Here is a 22,726-nt window from a genome sequence, read left to right on the forward strand (position 1 = left end):
TCTCATCTCATGATTGATATGAGAGGGCCCAGTCTATTGTGGGCAGCATCATTCCTAAACAGATGGTCCTGAACTCAATAACAAAGCTAGCTGAACAACTGAACCAGTGTGTGTGTGTGTGTGTGTGTGTGTGTGTGTGTTTTCCTGTGCAGATTCACAAGCACTTTTGTTCATATGTATATGGATGCCACAGGTAGATGCTGGGTCTTTCCTTGACCATTCACCAGATTACTCTTTTGAAACAAAGTTTCATAAAGCCTGGAGCTTACAATTCTGCTAGATCAGCTGACTAGCAAGCACAGGAGCCCTTCAGTCTTCACCTCTAGAGCCCTGGGATTATAGATGTGTGCGACCACACTTGTTTTTATGAAGTTCTGGAGATCAAACCCAAGGCTCTTTGGATGTTAGGCAGGCGTTCCATCAATTGGGTTATATCTTTAGATGTCTCCATTTTTAAAGTTGTTTTTATCCCGTAAGAGAAAAAAAATCAATGATTCAATCTATCTGGGTACTGACCTCCTCTGTCTACCACAGTTTTAAAAATTGCCTGCATCCATTAGGCAGGGGGGGTGAAGCTCATCTGCATTAAAACATCAAATGTCAAACTGGAACCAGTTGTTTTAAAACGTGGTTTCATACAAATGAGTCCTATGGAGAACGGCACATGTGGGGACCCCTTTGGTAATTTTTAATTGAATGTGCAGTGATTTGACGTGAAGGAATAGATTGAATCCAACTTGCATGATCATGCTGGTGACTAAAAGGAAATCTGGCTTCTGGACCTGCAATTATCCATCAATAAGTAGCAGCGGGTTTACTGTCTAATTCCTGGCCAAGTATTATCATAGAGGGTAAATTGGGAAGCTTCCAGTTTCAGAGGCCTCACACAAAAGTGAATTGTGTATTAAAATTATGGGTATATCATTTGATCAGATTTTATCCGTGTCAATGTCTAACCTGGTCATGTTTCTGTTTACTGATTTTTATCTATATTTAGGAATGGGATATTTGTTAGTTATGAGTTCAAGTTATTCCATTCCACATAAGATTACTGGAAATAACTTCTGCCTCCCTCCCCACTTCTCTGCTTCCCCCCTTCTCTGTCTCTTTCTCTTCTCTTCTCTTCTCTCTCTCTCTCTCTCTCTCTCTCTCTCTCTCTCTCTCTCTCTCTCTCTCTGTCCCCCCTTCACCCTTCCTCCTCTATAACCCCCTGAATAAACATTCAACCTCACCCTGCAAAAAAAAAGATTATTGGAAATATTAAGTAGAAGAAGGAAAGAAAATTGATGTTCACAGATCATTGGCATCCACAGGATATAGCACGTGGACTTCAATAAATCATGCAACTGGATCTTATTAATATTTTCAGGTAAGGGCAAAATGTTTCCTTTATATGACAAAAGATTATGTTTAAAAAAAATCTAACAAGGACACAGCCATCAGCATATAGATCTTATATTTTACCATACTGCCCACCATCTTTTGAGGTTTTTCTATGTGATCAAAAGGTATTTGATTTGACTTGTTAATTTTGGCATATATTGAAAGCCGTTTTTCTCATAAGTCAGGTAAAAGGAACACAAACAAGGCTTTAAACACAATCTGCATTGTTCGGAAGAGCGCTTGACACCAAATGGACATTGAAGGTACGCTGAGTGAAGGAGCAAATGAAAGAATAAAAACACCCCTCTCTTCAACCTGTTCATTATCTATCTAGACATGTGCTGTCCAAGGCCTGGAGATGTCTCAGCAAAGTCCCCTCTGCAGAGGTATGAGGACCCACGTTCTGACCTCCAGGACTCATGTATAAAGCCAATGGAAGAGCACACTTCTGTAACCTCAGTGCTCGTGGGCAGAGGAGGAAACTGGTGCATCCCTGGCACCAGTGCTGGCCAGCCAGCACAGCCAAATCAATGAACTTCATAGTCAGGAAGAGACTCTGTCTCCAAAAATGAACATGAAGGTGGGTCTAAGAGAAGCAACTGTGGTGATAAACGAGAAATGCCAGCCATGGGCACAGGTATTTGAGCCCTTGGACCCTACTTGGTGGTGCTGTTTTGTAAAGGCTAGGAAAGCTGCAACCTTGCTGAAGGACATATGTAACTTAAGGTGTCTTTGTGAGTGCCCCTAGTCTGTTCCACTCTCTCTGCTTTGTGTTTAAGACGTGATCTCTCTGCATCTTTCTCTGGTATCCTGCTGTTTTGCCTCCTGCCACCATGGACTCTCCGGCTGGAACTGTAAGCCAGAATAAACCCTTCCTTCCTTGAGTTGCCTCGGTAGGGTGTTTTATCAAGGCAACAAAAATGTAACTAACAACACCAACAGCTTCTGCCCCCCACCCCACACACAGCCTAGTAGATAGCCACTGAGCAGTTAAAGCACAGCCATGCGAAATTCAGATGCTAAATATAAATTTAAAATATCCCTCAGATTTGTCTCATCATAAAAATGATAAAATGTCTAATTAATGACTTTTATACAATTAATGACTGAAATAATAATATTGTGGGCATATTGAGTTTAATGAAATATATTAAAATTAGTTTAACCTGTCTCTTTTTATTTCCACATTTTGTTAGGGTAGCTACTAAAATTTTAAGACCATAATTGCTTTCTATTTCTGTTGGTCAGCATGTATCTAGAGCCATTAAATCCTGGGCTACTTGCATTTCTGTTCCAGCTTCCTTATTAAAACAAGTGCTATTCATTCTCTTTGAGTTATCATAATGAGTTAGGTTTTAAATGCAGGGCTTTTCATAAATGCAAATCTATGCTTGTGAGGTTAGGATCAATCATTAATGTTTAGAAATTTTATGTGCAGATACAAAATACTCCATCTCCAAAGAAAACAGGATTTGCTTTCCCATTTTTCCTAGTGAGAAGTCACTGTTGTTCTCCAAGTATATCACACTGTCCAGTGTTGCAACATGAAGTGGAGACTCCTCACTCTGGCAACCAAGTATTCAAGGCTATCCATCATCTTCCCTGGCTTAACCCTGTGCTCCTGCAGACACTTCTGTCCAGTTCTCATTTCTACTGCATTCTGTAATGCAGGAATTTAAGGATGGCCATATCTCTGTTGTTATTCCCCACTTGAGATTATGTTTTCCCAGGGCACAGGATTGAAGATTTTGCCCAGGATTGGAGATTCAGGCTATTATTATGTCTTGCTTAATTCCTAAAATCTTCCCATCCCATAGTGTTTGTGCCTTCCTCTACATTCCAAAACAGAAATATTCCATCTCAACATTATTCCTAAAAGCATCTGGTTTTTGTCACAGGATAGTTTCTCACTATAGATGCAAAGAGAACAAGTAGGAAATTGAAGTGAAAGAGAAAGCCTTTCAAATATGGAAAAGAGCTCTGTGCATTCAGGTCTGGCTTTTAAGCGTTGAGCGTAGCCACGAAAAGATTCCTATCCAAGGAGTTGCAGCCAACCTGTGTGCTGTATTCTCTTCTCCTCAAGTGTCACATCTCTTCCCCACCAAAACAGGAAAGTTTCCAAGACATCCTCTGAGAACAGTTGCTGGTTTGTGTACAAGCAGAAGCATGGGTTTATTTTTTTAGCCTCTTTATTTTGGGTCTTTTCGGGGGAGAGGAGGAGGAAGAATAAGATGGGCCTCTAAAAGCTGTGTTTATTTATAATCGAACATGTCCTTATTTGATAACAGATGATCAATTAAAGTGAAGTGTGAAACTTGAACAGCATTCTGTCAGGAAGCAGAGACATGAGGAGAGCTGACAGCACGCAGCGCTTCTTGCAAGCAGCAGGAGCCCCTCTGGAGCCTTCTCTCTTGGCACTGTGGCTTGGCTAAATCGGGCTCGCCATTCTTGCGAGTGGGAACAATCAGCCTTGTAGGTAGTAGGGAAGTATTATAATTAAATGTCCACCCACTTTTTCCTTTTTGATGAAAGGCTCCCATGAAATGCACTAAAATAGGGTGCATCAAGATGAATTTTTGATGAGTCAAAGCACCAAGGAAGCCGGCTTGGTACAGAAAGAAACCACCCCAATTCACAGAAAACTCGCTTGCCTACATCATTAACAGTAGCGTGTTTTAATGGTAATTAACATGGTGAAACACATGGGGCAAGTTCAGGCCATCATTACTTTAATTAGCAGCAGTGGTAAGGCTCAGCATGAACGAATTTGCAAAGAACAAATTATAACATAGCGAAAATGCTGGCTGGGTGTGGTGGTGCAGGTTGTAATCCCAGCATTGGTGAGACAGAGGATCACTCAATTTTGAGACTGTGTCTGGGTTACACAGATTCTTCTAGGCCAGTCAAGGCAATATAATATGACTTTGTTTCAAAGAAAAGTGAGAATGAATTACATAAGTATTATAATCAACAAAGCTTTTATTGAGCACAATGCCATTCTTCTGAAAGCTGTTAAATCACCAGATGAAAGTTAGACTGAGATTTTTTTTTTGAGGTAGTCAAGAGGCCTATGATGTTACTTATCACAAGCTACTTCTGAATAAAAAGTGGCAGGTGGCTTCTGTCTGCTCTTGATAATCAATGGCAAAGACATTTACTGATAATGTAGTAAGGGATTTTTTTAAATACTCATGTGAAGGGTTGAAGGGATGGTTCAGCATGTAAGTATATATTGATTTTCTAGAGGACCTAAATTTAATTCCCAGCACCCACATCGGGCAGCTGGGATCACCTAGGCTGTAACGCCAAGGGACTTAACCCCTTCTTCTGGCTTCCACAGGCACTATACTCAAATGCACAAACTTCCAACAGGCATGTACTTATACACACAATTAAAATTAAATTTTATAAATTAAATTCCCAAATGCAACGGAGTCAAGGGCACTCTGCTTGATCAATGAGCCCAGACATAGTCACGAGTCAAGGCATAAAAAGGGAACCAAGTATTCTAATGTTTTCTTTGCTGCAGGACAGATTGGCCAACAGCTGCAGAGCAACTGGTGTTAGAAGAGGTGAAAACAACACAGACAGAATGCTTACTGTCTTTATAATTCTGTAAAGATGGAATTCATACTCTAGTAGGTATTATTAGTAGAAGGACTGAGCATTAGTGCTGCTCCAACTCACCATCAGAGTGACATCCAAATACTTGGGATCACAGTTCAACGACTACACTTGTTATCAACGACCAGATTCAGATGACTTTTTAAATGCTATCCTGTTGATTCTTTGCTATCGTGGTTTCTTATTATCATCCATATTATGACTCAGATGATACAAAGAGATAATAACTAGTCTGATATTACAAGTAGGAAGAACTTCGGATTACCTTTAGTTCAATATACTATGCAATTAGCAAGCAGTTGTGGGTTCTTTCAATATGTCACTGCCCTGGTTTTTATTAAACATCTTTCCATTGTATCTAACCATCCGGGGCACAGAAAACTTCAGACGTCTCTCCTGAAGAACAGGAATGTGCAGTTCCCATTCGTTTGTCACCTTGCTTAGTCACTTCCATTTCTTTCATCCATTTCTTTGATAGTGAAATTTTTTTTTGCGCAATACATTTGGATCATATTTTTCCTTCACCCAAATACTCTCAAATCCTCCCCACCTCCCCACTTACCCATCACTGTTATTTTCTCCCTCTTTCTTTAAAAAAAAACTACAAAAATAGACAAACAATGGAACAGAAAACACAAACTCACACATACACACATACCCACAAAGGAAAGCAAAATACACAAGCAAAATACCAATAAGACAAAACACAAATGCCAAAACTAAGCAAAATCAGACAAAAGGTCTAGAAAAATCCCACCAAGTTTGTTTTTTATTGGCTGAGTACTCCTGAGCATGGCACCTACTCTGGTGTAGTTAACAGTCCCACTAAGACTCTGCTGGAGAAAACGCAGATAACTTCTTGTTTAGGTGTGGGAGCTCATAGCTTCCATGTCTTGATTTAATACTTAAGACCTCTGTGTCCCTACTTCTCTGTTTTTTCTTCAGTCCCCTTTATTTCTTTTAAAGTTAAAGGTCAGCCATTATTTACAAAGTTTCTTTAACCATACAAAGGTTGTCTTAGAAGATCTGATAGGAATTCTTGTTAAATGGGCTTGCTTCGCCCATTTAGGTCTGAATTCAACTAGTTCACTGATTTTAGATTTCTCTGACAAATATAGTTGAGGTCTGAAGACCTAGATATGTTGAAAATAGCTTTTTCTCCAAGTCATTTAGAACTTAAGGCTCCCTGCCCTGCTGTATCAAATGACCCAGCTTGAGAATAAGATGGGTCTATGTGCACACCAGTGTGGGGTGTTGGGAGGGAGAGGGGAAGGGACTGGTGAGCTATCCATACAAGGAAAACTCAATGTCTTCCGAATCTCATCTATTTAAACTCTCCCATGGCTCAGGACTCTCACAAAGCCCCCGTGTCTCCCCTTTTTACAGTAAATTAATAATGTTTTCCTCTCTTGCTTTCATGAGGTAGTTCCTTTTAAATCAAAGATTTTTCTGACAGATAAATATGAAAGTGTTCTTGACAAGGAAAATGCTTAAGCAATTATATTTTAAAAATGACAAAGCTTTTTTTGGTATTTCTTAGGAAGCTACAAATCTCAATCAATTGCCAAAAAAATAGATGTTTTAGACATTATCTTCTCTAAAGTCCATCTAGAAATAAAGCAAATGGAAGGGGCCAAGGGTGTACCACTTTTTAAACTAAAATTTTGGAATACAATCAACTGATATAATAAAAGAAGAGAGAGTTTGAACACAGATTCCTTATGTAAGTGGACAATGCAATCCCAGAAGGCATGGATTATTACATGTGCCTCTCAGAGCCAGGTGTAGGATACCACTCTATAAACTACTAGTCAAGGAGACTCCAGAGAACCCCAGACCCACACAGTGGGCAGCAGTTAATGTAAGCACTCACAGGTCATTACGATGCTGAGAACAAACCACTGTGGGTGCTTAGGTCAAGACTCAGAGAACAGACGTCGGGGAAAAACAGGCTGGAAAGACGATATGAGCCTAAAGAAGGGGAGGACTCTGTGAAATGCTGCCTTCTGGACATGGCAAGACTGGTGTACTCACAAGCTCATCACAGCTATGGTGATGTGACAAGTACGACCCAATATTGAGTCAGCAAGATCAGTCAATATTCCAGCAGGCAGGGGGTTGGGAGTGATTAAGGTACACTGTTGAGAGGCATTCAGGTCAAGTAAGGGGCGGGGGTTGGGGTACATATGATCAAGATATAAGGTATACATGTATAACATTGTTAAAGAATAAATAAAAGATATTCCTAGCATGGAAGACTACTTACTATAAAGACAATGAAATCCCCCTAGGAGACATGCAGTAGACAGTAGGGGGCCAGGCACATGTGGCTATTCCTCCTGCTGAGCACAGTCGTCTCTCCCCTTAGTTCTATCAGGCTGTACCACCACTTTCACAAGAAAAAGCACAGAAGACATGACTGGCATTAGAAGAATGGCATTCTTCTCAGAAGAAGGTCTGAGCATTAAGAGAAAGGATGCTTACATTGCCTATTTCTAGTTTGCCCTTGCTGAGTCGGGATAGGAAAGACGGAGGAAATTAAGAAGTTATGAGAAAAGGAAAGAGGCTATGACTCAATCTGCTTGAGGTCTCTCATGGCTGAAAGCCAACGATTTCAACACAACTGATTTATTCACCTAAAGTGTCTATATACCCCTGTCTGAGAAAAATCTCAAAATTCAAATCATGAGCCATATTCATGATAAAAATATATGTGTTCACTGGAGAGATGGCTCTGTGGGTGAAATCCTTACCATGGTAATATTGAGAGTGGGTAAAACCATTACCATGTTGGCATGGAGACCTAAGTTCAGAAGCCCAGGACCCACATGAAGCCAAGATGTAATCTCTGCACTCCTGTGACAAGATGGAAGGCATAAATTCTATAATCCTTGCCTGTTGCGTACCTCTGGACATTTATTTTTTCTCAGTATTATTTTCTCATATGTAAATCTGTACAACATACCTCATAAACCACTTAATATTTACTAAAGGAAAACTCAGTAGGCAAAAATAAGTAAAGCTGGGCATTGTGGTACATGACTTTAACCCTGGCACTCAGGAGGCAGATTTAGAGGCACATGAGTCTCTGTGAATTCAACACCAGCCTGGGCTACATAAGGAATTCCAGGACAGCAAGAGCTATTGTAATGTAATATAAGACACTGTATCAACAAAGCAAAATAAGAAAACACGAAATCAACATGAACTGGTAAAATGGATCAAAGGTAAAGTTGTTTTTGCTCTGGGACGCAAATGGGAGAAGAAGGTAATCGATTTTGGCAAGTTTCCTCTGACCTGTACATGCATGAGCATGTCTACACACATACCCCCTGACTCACACACAAACGCAAATAACTGTAATGAAAGATCAAAGACCCAAATATTTCAATTTACACTCTTAAACTTAGATATAGATTGCACTCTTTCGACAATGTAACTTTAAGGGTCACAGAAACCATCTCCTAGGTTTTTAAAGACACTTCCATGCAGCTCTCTCCTAATTAGAGGGAGAGCTCACATCTCTGAGGTGTGATATTTTGCTCTCTGCCCTGTCTTCTTAACAAACCCCATCTTGGCTTCCTCATGACTCACCATAAGTTCTTTTCTGTGGTATAAATCAAGACCCCAGTTTCATGTGCGTGGAAATTACTGAAAAGATCTCCTCAGGCTATGTGCCCAGTGAGGTGGCATTTCATCCACCATTGCTGGTGCTGTTGTGACCCTCTTAGAGCCTAAACCCTATTCTGCAAGAAGCTCAAGCCAGACAAAAAGTCACATTTGATCTCTATACAACAACGCCAACCCTTCAGTTAGTAGCTAGCATACCCGGGGCATGGGAACAGGCCATCTTGTATGTTCAGCTGGTACAGATATTTAGTAGTCTCTATCCAGTTAACATATAGGAATGGCAAATCACTGAGAAATCCTAAGGAAGAACTGCTCGTCTTCGTGTTAATTAAAGACAGATGAGTGGTTTTAACAAATAGTTGCTTTAAGCTAGTCAGTTTAGGAATTATTCTGTATAATAAAAAGTCACTGAAACTGAAAGTCACTTAGACCAGAATGTCGCCATCATATCAGATTGGGATGGAAATGCAGATACAACTACAGCCTACCATAATCACTTTATTCTCTGCTAAGGGGATGTTCAGATTTAAATAAAACCCATTCTCAGTCTCCCAATAGCTCATAATTCCAAAAGCTTTTACTCCTTAATGTTCACATAGAATAGGGAATTCTCAAAATCCTTGAACATTTAAAACAAATTCTGAGAGCTCTAGGTGCATGAGAGCGAACTATCGTTTGGTTAAAATAGTAAGGCAATATTCACAGGTGTGCTTGACGGCAGTACTTGAGCAAAACAACGCAAAAGGAAGCATTAGGAAAACTTACTTCAAGAAACTCTAGGTTAAAGTAAGGAAAAACTAACTTTTAAATTGGTAGAGTATTCAGAAATGTTAAAAATATCTAAGAGGAGTTGTGCATAGAACTCTTAATAAAGCTGTTTGGGGATGACTAGAAAGACAGGGGCCATTAAAGGGTGTGGGGAAAGGAACCATCACACTCAGTCCTGTGGAAGTCTCTCCCTAGCTGACAGATAAGAATTCTAGCATGATTAACTCTTGCTGTGCAGCCTGCTGCCCACAGAGACAATCTTTCTTTTACATGGAGATCTTCTTCAAGTAAGAATATAAAATGATCTTTTAACCACACTGAAGCCCTGAGTGTGCTCTCCTTTTGAATATGGCCAATACTCCTTTAAAAACTGAGATCTTATTGGGACTCTCAGAGACAAGAATATCAGGTCCATTGATAGTCGAGGTATTTCTGAACTATCTTGAACAACCAATTCTGAGCACGGCACCTCCAAAACAATATACCTGACTATTGCAAAAACAAGTAAGAGGAATTCTCTTTGGAGGTGCCAACACCTACATGGGGATGGTTACTATCCTTTTAAACAACTCTATTAGCTTCTAAGGTTAAATCTATTTTAAGAGCACTTCCTAATAAACTCCAACTATGCTCATAACAACTGTTCTGGACATTCTTCCGACAGCAAAGTCTTGTATCTAGGCTTCCCCCGAGCTGCCATCTCTGGAAAGATTTCTCAGGTGTAATACAAGCTGTGTCTCTGGCCCCGCATACTGTCTCTTTACAGTTTCATTAAGGTGTCATCTTCCAGTAGGTAGCATAAAGACAAGGCTTTCATAGAAAAATTAAACTGAGAAATTGGAAGCAAAATATGCTATCTACAGAAATCAGACTTTACTTTCGAAGTATATCATGGAAATCCCCCCCCCGTGCCCATTATTTGGTGTGACTTCAGCAGAGACACCCAGTTTTAGACAGATGTTTTAGCTATCGGGGACTATGCTCAATTAAGAATCTCTTTGTAAAACCTGCCACCACTCCCCTGGGGAATCACTAATAACTAATAATTGAAGAAGGTACACGTGAAAGATTAAACAAAATTGTATCAAAAGTAGATCACAAAATCTGTTCACTAAAACTTATAGACCTAAATTCAGCACTGACACTAACTAGGCTAGTTTCAGATTTTATAAATTATTTCCATAAAATGGTCATTGGAATAATAACACTTGCACTGTCTCGCAAATTCTTGAAAAATTCAAAGGCGACTTTCTAAGCCAGAGGTGAGGAGCTTGGGGGAATGGCATGATCTTAGCAATCAAGTATTCATCCCTTTATTTTCCATTTTCCAGCTATGGAGACCGGAGCCAAGCAGGGGAGCTTACAGTAAAAATGCTAGCTATATTAAAATTTGTTCCATATATTTACATAAAGGTGTTAAAAAAACTCTGTGTTACTATGATTCTAATTTGAGTTACAATTATTTCTCTCACAATTTTTTATGAGCAATTTGGGCCAAATAATTACATTTCACTTCAGAGCACATGACTATGTAGGAAGAGGTGGCAGTCAAATGTTTAATCACCAGCCTGGAATGGGCACAGAAGATCCTAATAGACACTAGTCACTCTAACTGGGACAAATGCAAGCACGTTAGCACACCGCTCTAATGTCAGCATGTGGGAGACACAGGCAGGTGGATCTTGTGAGTGTGGGGGCAGCTGGGCTACAGAATGCATTCTAAACTAGCCGAGGTGACACAGGAAGACTCTGTTTAAAAAAAACAAAAACTGGTGAACAAAAACTGGGACAGACGCACTGCCAAGTAGCAGCCAAGAATGATTTCTGGCTTATGAACCTGGTAGAACACTCATCCCTTCTAGTCTCTGGTTCCTGGTCTTGTCCGTTCTGTTGCCTGAAGAAATTCTTCCATTCAGAATCTCTGCTCTAATGAGCTGTATTTGATACCCATGAGGCAACAGGTTCAACTCACTGACTCTTGAGAATCTCTTACCTACAGCCCTTCCTAGTCCTGTTAGCAATCTGCCATCCGGCTCTTCAAACCATAGCGTCGTGGTCACATCTGCAGCTGCTAAGCAGAGGGAATTGTGGTTTATCATCTCCCCTTCCTCTAAACCAGTCTTCCTACTTAATTTTTCATGGAACTTTCAAAACCCGCACATTCTACTGTCTTGTTTTGTTTTTTGTTGTTTTTTTTTGTTGTTTTTTTTTTTTTATGTCACACACTATGTTCTAAAAAGCAGGAGGGGAAAGACCCATGAAACCCAGACAATAAAGCACATGGCACGGAATATTTGGTAAATTAAAGATAGAATGGTAAGAAAATATTTACTATGATAGAACTATGCATCTAGTTTGTTCTTTTGTCTAGTGCCACTAAAATGGGTATTTAAAACTGAAACAGCAGTGAGCACAGTTTCCCAGATCTTTATGAATAAATTGCTTCTGTTCAAGCCGCTGAAGGGTGGCTTATACCAATTTCCTGTTACCTAGGTCCAGCACTGTGACATTTGTAGTGTGTTGTCAACCGTTTTTATACGAGTAGAAATCAACTGTAAATGGCGAAGGAACCTTGCTTTCCCGGATTGGGAGCAGCTGCAGCTATAGCACACTTACCTCCACGAGCCTGCCTGTGTGCTCATGAAATATCACAGCGTATTCTTTGATTTCCTTTTCTCGGCCGTTCTTAGCAGCTTCAATGAGAACCAGGAGTGGAACTGTCGTGTCCAGGAAAGAATCTGATATGTGATCTATAATCGCCTTGCGGAGCTGAGAAGAAGAAGAAAAGGATTCCTTTTATTTCCCAGAGAAAGTTTGTGTTATTTTTCTAGTCTTATGATCTCGGTGGCTCTAAAGATCATTTTACACATTTCCTAAGCAATCCTTACAATCAGAATATGTGGTGCAGTGTGTGAACATCCTTTGCAAGCAAAATAAACAGAATGTTCAGAATAAAAAAAAATCAGGCAGCAGTAATCTCCTTGTTCCCAAAAGCCATTTATTATTGTTATCATTATTATTATATTTAGCCCATGACTCAAATTATAAGTGGTAATTCAATATTCTTTCCTCAAAGAAATTACATGATTACAATGTTCAACCTGTGTACAAATAAAATGCACATACTGTATTTTAATAATTACAAAATTATAAACTACTTTCTAACTTATTGGAAGAATTGATGATACATTTGATTATCTAAATTGTAGACTTCATGGTGATTAAACCAAGTGAGATCACAAATTGCACCAGATAATAACAGATTAATAGAACAAGAAGATGAATAAATGAGTTTGGTGTCCCAGTTTCTCCATTTGCATTAACTGTTCTTGCCCTCACACCTTAAATTATTAAACAACTGTAACATTCTGACACAATGAGTTCTTTTAAATTAAATAACATGGAAGCTTCTACATGACTTCAGATAATTCCTGTACTCAGCAGAGATTTTCTGAAATTTAAAAATGGCTCTGAAATTAATGTATTGTATTTCTAATTACTGAAACTATAGGGATTACAATATACTAATATTGGACTCCAATAAACAACATCATTTTTTATGAATGAGCCAGAAGGTTTTTTGATCAACATGTTTGTTTAGTTTAGTAACTTCTCTCTATAAATAAAATGATAAAAATCAGAAAGACAACTTGCCATTTGACTTCTGTGAGGGTTATATTTTAGGCTATTTTTAAAAACCACTTGACATCTTAGTTTTAAATAGTGTAAGAATTTTTATTGTTATAGTTTCCAGGTCCAAAATGATAGAGCTTCATTTGTATAAAGCACTATCCTATTAGAAAGATAGATCAGTGGCAGAGCACTTGCCTTCCATATGTAAGGTCTTAGGTTCAATTCCCAGCACTTCAAAAAAAATAGATAAAAAGTGCTGCCTTCCTATAATAATTATAGGATGATATATGTGTGCAGGAAGGGCTATCAACTTCCTGAAGGAAAACACCTCCACTCATATTGGTATAGCTAGCTGAGAAGCGTTGTGAAGTTTTCTAGCTCCCAGTTACATCATAGACTGCAGGAAATCCTCAGTGAAACTTTGTGCTTACTATGGCTTGGGTTAAGCCACTAATGGCAACAAATTAATATTTACTAGACACTTGTAACAGGGTGAAGGAGGTATGAGGTCACAAGGCAAGGTGATGGCCATAAATGAGTGAGCAGTGTATTTGCAGTCAAGGGCACAGGCTAGGGTTGTAGTCATGATGTACATGTATATAATTCAGAAACAGGGAAGATGTGCTGAGGATCTCAAGAGCAGGACAGAGTTTGTAGGGACACTCCTCTACCCTGTTCTTTTCTGGAAATTGGATGTTAATTTGGATTTGAGAAATACCTCTTTTCTATAGTTCATCTACGGGGGTCAGAATATGGAAGTTAGCTCAAGCATATGATATAGCTAGAACCTTGATGATAGACACATAGTGAGCAGACATTCAAGAGCCCAGCTAGAAACACCACCACAGTAGACACATCAATGAAAGATCAGGACTTAAAGGGCCAAGAGAATGGCTGAAAATAAAGAATACTTACTACAAGAACTAACTAAAAGGCAAACTTCAAGTAAATCTCATTGTCATGACTCTCCAAACATGTGCATCCTACAAAATAGTTATCATTACCATCACTGTCAGATACCTGACTTCAGTCAATGAAAGAAGTGTTTCTGAACAGCATTTTGAGAGCTAGGTATTCAGAGAAAGGTGAAGAGAGAAATGTATGAACACATGTAAGCTAGCAGAGAAATGTGAGCATTAAGCATTATAACAAAGGAAAACTAGGATATATAACATAAATATATATGGAGTACATACAGCTAATACACTATATATATATATATATATATATATATATATATACTATATATATATATATATATATACTTTAAAAGAACTGAACTTTTAAAACAGATTGGTTTATAGAATTTGATCTCCAAGAAGGTTCTTGGTGAACACAGTAACTGCAAGTTTTATATAAAATTGGATATAGAAATCTATCATTATTTCTTCAAGAGTGACTGGGAAACAAGAAAGTAGAGACTGGGAAGAAATTCCAATTTCTAGTAATTTGACTGTGAGATCAAGAGGCAAGATTTAATATTAACTAACTTGAAATAAATGCATGTTTAAAAAAAGACTACTTTTCACCAACATAGATGAGGCAGTCCCTATCTACAACTAAACCGAAAATATCTCATCACCCTCCTATGAGTTTTCAAATGATATGGTTTTGTTTTCCATAAAACCAAGAGCCAAAGACTGCTGTCTCACATTGTAAGATGTGCTCTTTTTGATCTCATGACAGAAGGAATTTGTGAGAAACTCGTGACTTGTGGAATGAAGCCTTTAAAAGCAAGCAGTATTTTCCTCCAGAAAGCATTTTAATACAGGAAAATAACAAACTGCCTAGCTAAACACAGCTCTGCCAGAAGTCTCTGCCTGACTTGCTGAATGCAAAAGCTTTGTCCTTCTACTCACGACTGTAGTTAAAGCTGACCTGAGAGGCCTTCATACTGCACTGCATACGCTTTAGATCAGTACTGCACTGCATACCCTCTAGATCAGTACTGCATACTCTCTAGATCAGTACTGCACTGCATACCCACTAGATCAGCACTGCACTGCATACCCTCTAGATCAGTCTGCACTGCACACCCTCTAGATCAGTCTGCACTGCACACCCTCTAGATCAGTCTGCACTGCACACCCTCTAGATCAGCACTGCACTGCACACCCTCTAGATCAGTCTGCACTGCACACCCTCTAGATCAGTACTGCATACTCTCTAGATCAGTCTTCACTGCATACCCACTAGATCAGCACTGCACTGCATACCCTCTAGATCAGTCTGCACTGCACACCCTCTAGATCAGTCTGCACTGCACACCCTCTAGATCAGTCTGCACTGCACACCCTCTAGATCAGTCTGCACTGCACACCCTCTAGATCAGCACTGCACTGCACACCCTCTAGATCAGTCTGCACTGCACACCCTCTAGATCAGCACTGCACTGCACACCCTCTAGATCAGTCTGCACTGCACACCCTCTAGATCAGTCTGCACTGCACACCCTCTAGATCAGCACTGCACTGCACACCCTCTAGATCAGCACTGCACTGCACACCCTCTAGATCAGTCTGCACTGCACACACTCTACATCAGTACTGCACTGCAAACCCTCTAGATCAGCACTGTACTGCATACCCTCTAGATCAGTACTGCATACCCTCTAGATCAGTACTGCACTGCACACACTCTACATCAGTACTGCACTGCACATCCTCTAGATCAGCACAGCACTGCACACCCTCTAGATCAGTCTGCACTGCACACCCTCTAGATCAGTCTGCACTGCATACCCTCTAGATCATCACTGCACTGCACACCCTCTAGATCAGTCTGCACTGCACACCCTCTAGATCAGTCTGCACTGCACACCCTCTAGATCAGTCTGCACTGCACACCCTCTAGATCAGTCTGCACTGCACACCCTCTAGATCATCACTGCACTGCACACCCTCTAGATCAGTCTGCACTGCACACCCTCTAGATCAGTCTGCACTGCACACCGTCTAGATCAGTCTGCACTGCACACCCTCTAGATCAGCACTGCACTGTACACCCTCTAGATCAGTCTGCACTGCACACCCTCTAGATCAGCACTGCACTGCACACCCTCTAGATCAGCACTGCATTGCACACCCTCTAGATCAGTCTGCACTGCACACCCTCTAGATCAGTCTGCACTGCACACCCTCTACATCAGTCTGCACTGCACACCCTCTAGATCAGTACTGCACTGCACACCCTCTAGATCAGCACTGCACTGCACACCCTCTAGATCAGTACTGCACTGCATACCCTCTAGATCATCACTGCACTGCACACCCTCTAGATCAGTCTGCACTGCACACCCTCTAGATCAGTACTGCACTGCACACCCTCTAGATCATCACTGCACTGCACACCCTCTAGATCAGTCTGCACTGCACACCCTCTAGATCAGTCTGCACTGCACACCCTCTAGATCAGTCTGCACTGCACACCCTCTAGATCAGTCTGCACTGCACACCCTCTAGATCAGTCTGCACTGCACACCCTTTAGATCAGTATTGCACTGCACGCCCTCTAGATCAGTACTGCACTGCACACCCTCTAGATCAGTCTGCACTGCACACACTCTAGATCAGTCTGCACTGCACATCCTCTAGATCAGTCTGCACTGCACACCCTCTAGATCAGTACTGCACTGCACACCCTCTAGGTCAGTCTGCACTGCACACCCTCTAGATCAGTACTGCACTGCACACCCTCTAGATCAGCACTGCACTGCACACCCTCTAGATCAGTACTGCACTGCATACCCTCTAGATCATCACTGCACTGCACACCCTCTAGATCAGTCTGCACTGCACACCCTCTACATCAGCACTGCACTGCACACCCTCTAGATCATCACTGCACTGCACACCCTCTAGATCAGTCTGCACTGCACACCCTCTAGATCAGTCTGCACTGCACACCCTCTAGATCAGTCTGCACTGCACACCCTCTAGATCAGTCTGCACTGCACACCCTCTAGATCAGTCTGCACTGCACACCCTTTAGATCAGTATTGCACTGCACGCCCTCTAGATCAGTACTGCACTGCACACCCTCTAGATCAGTCTGCACTGCACACACTCTAGATCAGTCTGCACTGCACATCCTCTAGATCAGTCTGCACTGCACACCCTCTAGATCAGTACTGCACTGCACACCCTCTAGGTCAGTCTGCACTGCACACCCTCTAGATCAGTACTGCACTGCACACCCTCTAGATCAGCACTGCACTGCACACCCTCTAGATCAGTACTGCACTGCATACCCTCTAGATCATCACTGCACTGCACACCCTCTAGATCAGTCTGCACTGCACACCCTCTACATCAGCACTGCACTGCACACCCTCTAGATCAGTACTGCACTGCACACACTCTAGATCAGTCTGCACTGCACACCCTCTAGATCAGTCTGCACTGCACACACTCTAGATCAGTCTGCACTGCATACCCTCTAGATCAGCACTGCACTGCACACCCTCTAGATCAGTCTGCACTGCACACCCTCTACATCAGTCTGCACTGCACATCCTCTAGATCAGTCTGCACTGCACACCCTCTAGATCAGCACTGCACTGCACACCCTCTAGATCAGTCTGCACTGCACACCCTCTAGATCAGTCTGCACTGCACATCCTCTAGATCAGTACTGCACTGCACACACTCTAGATCAGTCTGCACTGTACACCCTCTAGATCAGTCTGCACTGCACACCCTCTAGATCAGTCTGCACTGCATACCCTCTAGATCAGTACTGCACTGCACACCCTCTAGATCAGCACTGCACTGCACACCCTCTAGATCAGTACTGCACTGCATACCCTCTAGATCATCACTGCACTGCACACCCTCTAGATCAGTCTGCACTGCACACCCTCTAGATCAGTACTGCACTGCACACCCTCTAGATCATCACTGCACTGCACACCCTCTAGATCAGTCTGCACTGCACACCCTCTAGATCAGTCTGCACTGCACACCCTCTAGATCAGTCTGCACTGCACACCCTCTAGATCAGTCTGCACTGCACACCCTCTAGATCAGTCTGCACTGCACACCCTTTAGATCAGTATTGCACTGCACACCCTCTAGATCAGTTTGCACTGCACATCCTCTAGATCAGTACTGCACTGCACACCCTCTAGATCAGTCTGCACTGCACACACTCTAGATCAGTCTGCACTGCACACCCTCTAGATCAGTACTGCACTGCACACCCTCTAGGTCAGTCTGCACTGCACACCCTCTAGATCAGTCTGCACTGCACACCCTCTAGATCAGTCTGCACTGCACACCCTCTAGATCAGTCTGCACTGCACACCCTCTAGATCAGTCTGCACTGCACATCCTCTAGATCAGTACTGCACTGCACACCCTCTAGATCAGTCTGCACTGCACACCCTCTAGATCAGTCTGCACTGCACACCCTCTAGATCAGTCTGCACTGCACACCCTCTACATCAGTCTGCACTGCACACCCTCTAGATCAGTCTGCACTGCACACCCTCTAGATCAGTACTGCACTGCACACCCTCTAGATCAGTCTGCACTGCACACCCTCTAGATCAGTCTGCACTGCACACCCTCTAGATCAGTACTGCACTGCACATCCTCTACATCAGTCTGCAATTTCACCTCTTGTTGTAGCCTTTGATACTATGTATTCTGAAGACATCCCATACTTTTATTTTTTTGTCATTCTGCCTCAGCGCTTACTCTATCTAAGCCTCTGCAAGGTTTTTAATGGAAGCACAACTGCAGCTTGCAATGTCTAGAGAGGAACAACCCTCATCAGTGGTGACAGCTACTAGATCTGGCTTCCTCCATAGGCTATGCAACCTGAGGAGAAATTCTGATTTGCAGCAGTCCTCAAGCCCCTCTCACCTATACTTGCAGCCCTGATAGTGTACCCTCTCTCTTCTGGCTTGCTTGGCATTTACCAAAAAATTATATTTTGGAACTTCCTCCCAATGAAACTCTCTGCACTAAAGGCCTGTGCTAAGTGTCTGCTCTCATGAACAAGATTCAATTCAACCCATCCTCTTTTGGTCATGCGTGGTCATTCCCTTCTGACAGGCTCCAGGTCTCCATGCACCGCTCTTTGCAGATCATACTCTGCCGCTTCTGCTTTGTACATCACTGAATATAACTCTGTCAGGCCCTACATTTTGTTGACCATGAAAAGGGGATTATTATGGGATAAAACAAGCCGGGTGTCTAGGGACCAAATGTAGAAAGTCTAGGATGTGCTGTTAGGCAATCTCCTTCATTTGTCTTGACATATTTATTCCCAGGAGACATTCTGTTTTGATTTTTAGTACGTGTATTTAGAAACATTCTTCGTTTATTGGGAGTTCCAGTAGATAATCCTCAAGTAAATAACTGGAGGCCAAGTGAGAGGATAAAGAAAAGGGAAGTTTTGAAAAAAATGTGTAAAATAAATAATGGAAAAAAATGGATGGCAGATAAATCAGTGCATTTGTTTCTAGGGTTTTTGAAAAATCAACAAGTCATTTTCCTTGTCCCCTGGTGTGGTGATTACACACAGCGGTTTTAGTTATATTGTCCCTGGGATCGAGCCATGACTCTACCAAGGAAACCTTAGCAAATTGATAGACTTGAGAATTGATATAATACTATAACATTATTTCTTATTTCAAGGATGAAATCAATAACTCAAAGAATACACTCATTAGAGTGCTCTGGAAATATTCAGCAAATGGAAGATCTGATCATAATCATCATTATAAAGGTTTACAATCCACCGGGAAGAAAATCTTGCTGAAGAGAAAAAAATCAAGCACAGGCATAGAAGGAATGACTGCTGCAAAAGAAGCTCGTGTGTTTTGAAGAGCTCCCAGAAAATAATAGTGATTCCTGCTGAAGAAGACAGCTAAAGTTCGCTGGAAGGAGTACCATCCATACTATTTTGGAACTCGGGTGATTTAAGATGAGAAAGAGAAGGACAGGAAGTGGAGAAGGGGGAGAGCAGAGGATGCCGTGAGCTTTCTATCTGATGCTGAACATGACGAGCCTGCAATTGCGTGCTTAACGAGGAGATGGCCATTTACTGAGAAGTTAGTAGATCCTTCTATCAGAGGTGGGTGAGTATGTAGCTCTGGAGAGGGCCAACTAAAGAGATTTAAAAAAATGCCAAAGACTAAAATTGTAGTGATCGATTCACAGAAAAGTGAGAACACAATGCCAAGATCTTTGAGTCCATCCCTAATAAACTGTGTGAGAAAGTCAGAGAATGAGAAACCAACTATGTCATGTGCTGGAACCTTCCATCTTCATGGTCCACAATGTATGACAGCGACTCTTTAGACATTCCTAAGAAATGTATTGCTCCTCTTACAGACTCAATCATTCTCTGATCTAAAGCTGAGGCATTTCTGTTACTGATGAAAAAGTGACGGTTATGAAATGGATAAGGACGGATGAGCCAAAAGGAGAGGTTCTCAGGACGTTTTACTAAAAATAAAACCAGTTCTAGAACAAGAGATGATCATTAAATATTTCAAAGGCAGTTTAAGAGCAGGGCTTTGTTTTGTCAGAAACGAGCATATGTAAGGTACTTAGAATAAGTTCTTCCATGTTGAAAGCGTAAAAAGACAAAGATTACTCATTTTGCTGCTTCAGATTTTTTGTTTGTTTGTTTGTTTTTGTTTTTGAGAAATGGTGTCATGTACTCCAGACTGGCTCTGGCTTTAAACTCGTTTAGAGAAGAAGGTAATCTTATCCTTATGTTCATTCTGCTTCTTTATGCTGGGTGCTGATTTGACAGATAAGTTCCACCATGCCCTGTTCGTGAGGTGTTAGGAATTGATACCAGAGCTACAAGCATGCCAAGTTACATTCCCAAACCCAGACTATGTACTCAAACAATATACCCAAAGAATAGATTCCATGGTAGGAAATGAAGTCATTTTGGGTGTGGGGAGAAGAGTGGTTGGACAATGAAAATCACAGTGGTTCTGTGAAGATCATGGGTGTCTCCAAAGAGTACACTTCATTCCATCTCCTCACACGGACGTGCAGGTTCTCAAAATGAGAAAGTGCTCCTGCGTGGTCCTTCATTTAGAGTGTCATTCATGGCTGTGTTTCACCTGTACAGTGAAGAAGGAACCATATTCTTCTACCTTGGATCTCAACTCCCAACCTGCGCTGTGGGGTGGTGGTTGGTTGGCTACCGCCATCACAAGTGAAGACCAATGGGAAAGAGGCCTGCTGATGCCCAGCAGTGGCTCCCTGGGATCACAGTAGGCCTTATTTATGGTGCTTTGTGCTAGAAGAAACTGAAACAAAAGTGAGGTGTCTCTGTGAGATCCCTAGAGCAGGGCTGCGCTCTGCAAATTGAAATGACCACGAGAAAGGGTTAGCGACCTTGGTATGGCAGTCCGGATCTCGCCAAGGACGGTGAGGGGACAAGCCATGCATGACTGCAAAATAAAAGTCAACACGCTTTTTAAAATATGAGTGTCCCATGCCACATCTGGAACACAATTGTGTTAGGGCATATTTGTTGCTAACCTAAAATTCAAACTTAACTGGGCATGTTAAACCTGATTTGCTAAATCTTCTAGCTCAATATGTAAGAAATTGCTTTTTCTGAAGTCTTTGAGGAAAATAATAACTGTAAAGGTTGGGGAGGTATGAATATAGATTAGCATTTTATACATAGATTTGCTGGTGGCAAACTAGATGGAAGAGATGAGGACATGAAATACTGTGGTTGACAGACAGGCATAGTTCTTCTACACTCTAAGAAGAGAAGCAGGGGTGGGGATCCTGAAAAAGGGCTTGGGGGTATGGGGTGGTTGAGCTGGTTTACTAAGCATACAGAAAGATCTGACTTCAAACCTAATGCCTCGAGGAAAAGAAATACCTGTAACCCCAGCCCTTGCCACTTGGGAGATCAGAAGTTCCAGGCCAGCTTGGGATACAGGAGACTCTGTATCAAGACATGAGTGGGAAGAAAGAAAATGAAAATCATATAAGAAAGAGGAAGTCCAACTCTGAGAGCTCAAGTGTCTGAGCCCTTGTCTAGGTCGTGACTCAATGTCCCTTGCACCTTAGGCCCTGACCAAAGTGTCTGGCTTTCTCAACAGCGTCCCAAAGGGGCTGTGCTGGTACACTCCTTTGACTCTTACATCCCAAGATTCAAACTTCTAGCAGCAGAAAGAGAATTTACATCAAGGTCCTAACAATAAGAAACCATGATTTCCACATATTTTAAAATTCTGCTGCAAAACAACCTCACTATCTGGGAATCCTATTAATCTGTATATAGATCTATTTCTGAATTAAAATATGGCCCAGTCATTTCTCAAATCCTTCCCATTTAACTAAGATAATATATAGCATTAAAAGCTACTGGTTAAAAGCCTTTTTCCCTGTTTTTATGAGTTAGTGGTGACTATGTTATAGCTGTCCCTAAGGGGAAAAATATCTGGCAATTAACAGTATAAAGGATTAGGAAGCAAAAGGCCTTGGAAATTGGCTATGTTTGTGGGGAAATTGTTTCATAACACTTTGTTTCTCAACTGCTTAGTAAAATCCTTTCCAGGCTTCTGATCCTGACGACTAAAAAGTGTCTCCAAAGAAACTTCTCTCTGAAGCACCCACAAACCAGGAAGAGAAAGACGTGAACATGTTGAGCTGTGAGATGCTCTCTGCGTTAGGACGAGAAAGTCAGTGTGAAC

The 22,726-nt window shown here is 41.5% G+C and overlaps 1 protein-coding gene across 4 annotated transcripts in view; it reads right to left on the bottom strand.

Moving 5' to 3' along the window:
* The window catches only part of Ctnna3 (catenin alpha 3), a 1,278,003-nt gene that overhangs the window by 589,619 nt on the left and 665,658 nt on the right, over positions 1 to 22,726 (bottom strand). For 2 of the 4 annotated variants that reach the window (XM_075980084.1, XM_075980083.1), the window contains exon 9: positions 12,018 to 12,174. In XM_075980084.1, coding sequence (XP_075836199.1) covers positions 12,018 to 12,174 — 157 coding nt within the window. The remainder of the gene's footprint in view (positions 1 to 12,017; positions 12,175 to 22,726) is intronic. The other 2 variants (XM_075980082.1, XM_075980081.1) reach the window with 1 other exon arrangement.

The sequence above is a fragment of the Microtus pennsylvanicus genome, chromosome 7 (assembly GCF_037038515.1).
Source record: "Microtus pennsylvanicus isolate mMicPen1 chromosome 7, mMicPen1.hap1, whole genome shotgun sequence".
NCBI classification, from domain to species: Eukaryota; Metazoa; Chordata; class Mammalia; order Rodentia; family Cricetidae; genus Microtus; species Microtus pennsylvanicus.